Raw genomic sequence first — 6,016 nt, forward strand, 5'->3', positions numbered from 1 at the left:
AGAGGGGATAACCACCCGTGACGTCACTTAAGAGGGAGAGCTCCTGCACCCTGGAAGGGCATGACAGAGATCTGCTGCTCACTGACTGTGTGTCCTGGTGGGCTCCCTCCTGCAATTACAGGGGTTGATGTCCTTAGCCAAAGGAGCCCCTCTGGCTGCTGATCGGCAGGAGCATTTTTCAGGTCTGCTGCCTCTTGTCCCTGTCCTCATGGAGGGATTCTTCTCTCACAGTCACTTCTCTTCCTGCACCTGGGGCTGCAGTTGCAGGTGCAGCCAATCGCTGGGAGCTTACACCTCCTGGCTGGCAGCAGCATGGAGCTTTGGTGCATGTAGGGCAGAGTGACCCATAGTCAGATCTGTTCTGGGTGCATCCCTCGCCCTTCTCTTCCACTCTGTGTCCTCGCCCCAGGTTCCTCTGCTGCCGTATCTGTCCTCGGTTACTTGGCATTGTTTGTGGGCTGATTTGAGAAGGAAGCCAGCACCTGCTTCTGCAGCTCATCAGCAGTTTGTCTGGCTTTCTTCAAATCTCTAAGTGCTGTGAAAAGCTCCTGCAGGAGGGAGATTGGAATGTCGGTCCCAGCGAGATTTGGAAGCTGTGGCAGACCTGAGGGTCTCTGCTCCTGCATGAAGACTGGAACGTTGGTCCCAGTGGGATTTGGAGGCTGTGGCAGACCTGAGGGTCTCTGCTGCTGTACGAAGAGGACTGAAACGTCGGTCCCAGTGGGATTTGGAGGCTGTGGCAGACCTGAGGGTCTCTGCTGCTGCACGAAGAGGGCTGGAACGTTGGTCCCAGTGGGATTTGGAGGCTGTGGCAGACCTGAGGGTCTCTGCTCACTGGAAGACTCCTTTTTCTTTGGGGACTTTCTTCTTGGAGGAGCTGACTTGTCCTGGGTGTGACCCTTGCCCTTCTGCTTCTGCCCCTGGTAGCATCTGGCAGTAATCCACTACTCACTGCAGCTGTGCCTGCCTGGACATCTGCTAGAACAGACTGAGATGGGGCAGGAGCTTCAGTCTCCAAGAGCAGCCTTCTCCGAGGTAGCAGCACGTTGGCTGGCTCTCTACGGGCAACAGGAGCCAGCACGTCCAGGTGCCTGTGGCTGCTACCACCCTGGCTCAATGCTTTTTTGGCACCTCTGGTCTCACTGGCATCGCTGAAAGTCTTATCTTGAGATGCCACCATGTCCTTCCTCATTGCCTCCTGAGGTGTACGTGGGTTTTTCCTTTTGGCCAGTAGACTCAGTGATCGTCTGCTCCTACGTTGATCTGTGTCCAGCCTGGCCTGCTCTAAGGATCTGTTTTTCATGATGGGCTCTCTTCCCTTCTTTGAGAGCTTCTTAGTTGCCTTTCTGATCAGGGAATAGAGGGCCATGCAGGCAGCTCGGAGCTTGGCCCCGGCATTCTGAATGAAATGGCACAGGAGGGCTGGTGCACAGCAGTTTCTGCACAGCACAGGTGGTGTCTCTGGTCTAGGAGTCGTGTGTTCTGCTGCTTCTTGCCTGGGCGTCATCTCTGCGTGTGCTGCTTGGGGTCTGAATGGTCTACCCTGTGGCAGACGCCTCCATGGCAGAACCGAAGAACTCTCCACGAGGGTACGTTCAGGGAGCCCCTCTGGCTGCTGGGCAGCAGTGGTATTTTTCTTGTCCTGTTGCTCACTGGCCTTGACCTCGGGTGAATTCCTCTCTCGAACTGTTGCTCCTCCTGCAACAACCGGGGCTGCAGTGTCAGATGGAGCCACGCCCTGGGATCCTTCGTTGTTAGGCTGGGTGTAGTAGTCTCTATAAAATTCCAACTTTCGCCTCTCAACATATTCATATTGCTCCAGCCACAGATGCATCATCTTGATCTGATGGTCATCAGGGCCTTCATAGATTCTGCAGCAGGCAATGTGGACTGGAGTCCTTGTTTCTTGTCTGCACGTATCTGTCTCGGGGGCAGATTTTCGCCGTGGGACAAGGGCCCATGCTGCTGACCTCCTTGCCAGAGCTTGCCCATGCCCACGCTGGATGAGCGAGTAAGTGGGCCTCCTTGAGTGCCTCAGAGGATGGGGAAGCTGGGAGTCTCTCTGACCCAGGACGGGCTCTGAGAAACTCCTCTTCAGGAACTGTGGTGCCTGCATTTTTATGTTAGGATGCTCCAAATGACTTTGCATAGCCTCATCCTCTAAGGGCAGGTCCTGCACCGTGGGAGCCACCATCACATCAGGCTTTCTCTGATCACTGAGGCCCAGTCCCTGCTCCGCTTTCCTTTCTGGGATGGAGCTTTCCAAGTTCTCCTGGGCTTTTGGGTGTCGGTAAGGTGCCTCCATTTCCCCACAACTGGTGCTCAACGGATACAGCGATGTCCTCAAAGAGCAGCGGTTTTCACTCACTGTGACCGAGCTGGTGGAATCATCGCTGCCCTCAGGCAGTTCCAAGGTGAGCCTGTGTGAGATGGAGAAAGAGAAGGAAGATGAGGGCGGTTCTGAGCCAAACTCTCCTGAGGACCCCGGGGCTTTTCTGTCGCTTCAAAGGTGTTGGCAGGCTGTGTCATTTCCACAGGGTCCCCAAAAGTGTGTGCCCAAGGTTCCATCCCCGCTTACAGGGCACTGAGCAAGGGTGACACTGTCATGTCTGTGCCTCAGTGGTAAACCCTTCTACAAGGGCATTGCCTCTCAGATTTCAAGTCTGTGGATATCCCTGTGCCCTCCCTGAGTCATTGCAGTTTTCCATGTCACCAAGCCCTGCCCCTGTCCCCGTCCCCATCCCTTATCAGTGGTCTCACATCGCCATGCATCTGGTCAAGGCCTGAAGACGTCTGTTGAACTGGTCGAGTATTTCACAGTTCTTATCCATTTTCCTGGGCACTGAGGAGCTGTAGCAGAGCAGAGAGCAGTGTTAGTGGGATTTCATTTGGTGGGAGGTGACTGGAGAGGGCTGCTGTGTTCCAAGAAGGGACAATTTTACTTACTGCATCCTCAAGTGCTGTGAAGACGTGCGGAAGTCCCAAACTGCTGGCAAAGGAGACAAAGTGAGTGGATGGAGAGCACGTGATGGAGTGGTGGACATGTGGGGCCAGGGGGTGTCTTTGCAGGGCCGTTGCCCAGGGCTGCTCACCTCTAGAATTTTCATGGTTACCTCTGTGTTGGCACTTCCTCTGTCTCTCTTTCTGTATGGGCACAGAAAGTAGTGAGTGAGAGGGGAGCATCCCCAGCAGCCACAGCGGTACCCACCAACCCAGGGCACAGCCCAGGCCCTTGCCTGCCCCAGGACGCCAGGCCGAGCCTGGCCAGGCCCCGCTGGGACACGGCCTCTCCTCCCAGGCAGGGCCCCCAGCCCAGCCCTGGGGATGGCCCTGGCCCCCACCGACCCCCCTCCGTGTATTGCAGCGCCTGGCTCAGCACCAGCCCTGACTCCTACCTTCCACTTCCACAAGGCCATAACAGATACAAATAATGATATGATCAGCATGATCCAAAGGATGGGGTAGAAGATACTATCATCCGCCATGCTGAGGAAGATCATTCCCCAGAAAGCAGCCATGCCTGTGACTTGCAGAGAGCCAAGCAGTTAAGCTCCTCTCTCTAGTCAGCTCGCAGGCAAAGTGGCACCCAGCCTAGCTCTGCTCCAGATATGGGGTTGTCCCCTTTGTGATGCAATTGCTATGTCACCAGCTGGGGGCTGTGGCAACGTTTGTGATGCAAGGACAGTGGGGTGTGGCACAGCCCGCCCCAGCACAGAGGCCTGGCACTGTGCCGGGCCACACGAAGCCTCTGCCTCTCACCAGGAAGGACTGAATCCCTGGCCCTGTGCTGCTGCTTGCTCTTCCCCAGCATTTTCAGGGAAGGCCTCAAGCGGATTAGCTCAGAGCAGGGACTCACACCGTGGACCCGTCACAGAGAAGTAAAACTGGCAAAACACCACCAGAAGAAGTACAGGGAGAACAAGGAAGCCCCAGCTCCCCCAGGAGGGAAGAGCACAGCTCCTGAGGAACAGCTTATTTATTTATTAATTCACCATTCTCTTGCTTTGTGACTGGATGAAGGAGTCTGCAAGCCAGAAGCCTTTTGCCGGCACATTACTAGCTCTAGAGCTCATCTGGATTACTCCACAATAATCTTATCTTCAGAACCTGCACAGACATCAAGTGTACTATCAGAAGAACCTTATCCCCTGCCTATCACATTCATTAAACAGAAGCTAAGCCTTCCACTATGCATGGCTGGGCATGGAGCTGGCATCTAACCACATGGTTGTTTTCTACTTGGAGGAAGAGAATTATTCTGAGGAGGCATAAATGGCTGCTATTGCCAATGATCTTGTCATAGAATCATAGAATCATAGAACAGCTTGGGTTGGAAGGGACCTTAAAGGTCATCCCGCCTCAACCCTCTGCCATGGGCTGGTTGCCCCCCACCACATCAGGTGGTGCAGGAATCCACCCAACTTGGCCTTGAATTCCTCCAGGGATGAGGCATCCACAACCCCTCTGGGCAGCCTGTGCCAGCATCTCACTGCCTTCTGAGTATATCTTGCAAGATTCTGCTGTGTGATTAACATATTTAAGAAGTTTTGCTATTTGCATGCCCTCTGTAGCTAATACAAATGACGTTAATTTAACTAGCAAACAGCCCAATAGAATCCCCAAATTTCCTTTCTACTGAAGTGAAGATGCTGGGGTGTCATAATGGTTCCTTGTGTTGGGAGACATATCTGAGCCCATAGAAAGAAATCGACGAAGCACTGCCATCAGATTGAGGGAGGTGAGCCTTCCCCTCTACTTGGCTTTGGCAAGGCCACACATGGAATACTGTGTCCAGTTCTGGCCCCTCCCAGTACAAGGGGACATGAGCGTACTGGAAACAGTCCAGCAGAGGAATCCACAAAGTCAGTGAAGGGATTGGAGCAGCTCTCTTATAAGGAGATGCTGAGAAAGCTGGCACTGTTCAGCCTAGGGAAGGCTTGAGGGGATGTTAGTAATGGCTGTCAGCATCTGAAGGGAGTGTACAAAGAGGATGAAGCCAGGTTCTTTTCAGTGGTGCCCAAGGACAGGACAAGAGGTAATGGACACGAACCAGAATACAGGAATTTCCATCGGAACACTGGGAAACATTTTGTATGAGGGTGACTGAGTGCTGGCACAGGTTGCCCAGAGTGGTTGTGGACTTTCCTTTCTTGGACATCTTCATAAGCAACCTGCTGGAGAAGAGCAGGGTTGGATCAGATGAGCTGCAGAGGTCCCTTCCAGCTTTGAACATTCGGTGACTATGTGAATCAATTTGGGGAATTAAACTGAATTTTAAAAATCCAGTTATTGTTTTGGGTACTGGGAAATGGATAAACATGTAGTTTGTGAAGAACTACAAGAGTTCTTCATTGCCAGTTGCCTCTGTCAGCTCTCACTGTTCCCTCCTTCCCTTTTAGTGTTCCTGCTCATGTCCTCCCCTTGACTTTTTTCTTCTCTCAGTGCACTTGGTCAAGTAGAGCTCATAACGAGCATCAGAGCTCAGGACTGAGATCCTACCTCCTTCCAGGGCTATTGGGTCAGCAGCATGCCATGGCCCTGATTTTCCTTGAAAGAGAAGCAGCAGTTTTGAAGGAGACTGATCCATAGTATGCCACAGCAAGGAGAGGTGGTACCCACGGAGGCATCTTTCTGCTGTTCCCAGGGTCGCTGCCTGTCCTACTGCAGCCAGAAGAAGCACTGGGGCCTCTATCTTCTCAGTCCCACTGTGGACGCCCAACATCATTGCCTTCTTGCCCTTTGCTGCCTTGAAGGACTGGCACTGCTCTCAGTCCATGCTGAAAGCATCGGGGAATGCCAGGCCCGGGTCCCTGCCCTCAGGGACCAGGACAGCCACTCTGTCCTCTCCGTAGAAGATGGCAACAGAGCTGTCCACGCAAGGATGCAAGGATGGCTGAGTAGTGAGCAGAGGAGCTGCAGCTGCTGCTCTTACACAGGAAAGAGGGGATAACCACCCGTGACGTCACTTAAGAGGGAGAGCTCCTGCACCCTGGAAGGGCATGACAGAGATCTGCTG

At 53.5% G+C, this 6,016-nt stretch overlaps 1 protein-coding gene across 1 annotated transcript; it reads right to left on the reverse strand.

The window, feature by feature from the left end:
- Positions 1–437: 437 nt before the first annotated feature.
- On the reverse strand, positions 438–3,588 carry LOC121113197. Its single transcript, XM_046939590.1, has 6 exons — positions 3,396–3,588; positions 3,093–3,144; positions 2,947–2,986; positions 2,761–2,850; positions 953–2,420; positions 438–806 (listed from the first exon to the last, which is right to left on the reverse strand). The coding sequence occupies exons 1-6, from the start codon at positions 3,516–3,518 to the stop codon at positions 438–440; spliced, it is 2,142 nt and encodes a 713-aa protein (XP_046795546.1). The 5' UTR covers positions 3,519–3,588.
- Between the last annotated feature and the right edge of the window lie 2,428 nt (positions 3,589–6,016).

Source organism: Gallus gallus, chromosome 3 (assembly GCF_016699485.2).
Source record: "Gallus gallus isolate bGalGal1 chromosome 3, bGalGal1.mat.broiler.GRCg7b, whole genome shotgun sequence".
NCBI classification, from domain to species: Eukaryota; Metazoa; Chordata; class Aves; order Galliformes; family Phasianidae; genus Gallus; species Gallus gallus.

Bases quoted from the DNA above. Each gene is read 5' to 3' on its own strand.
- LOC121113197 (XM_046939590.1), bottom strand. From the start codon at position 3,518: ATGGCTGCTTTCTGGGGAATGATCTTCCTCAGCATGGCGGATGATAGT. The intron at 2,987-3,092 runs GTGAGCAGCCCT...CTTTGCCAGCAG, and splicing joins TAACCATGAAAATTCTAGAG to TTTGGGACTTCCGCACGTCT. The intron at 807-952 runs GTGAGTAGTGGA...GGTCTGCCACAG, and splicing joins TCCAGGCAGGCACAGCTGCA to CCTCCAAATCCCACTGGGAC.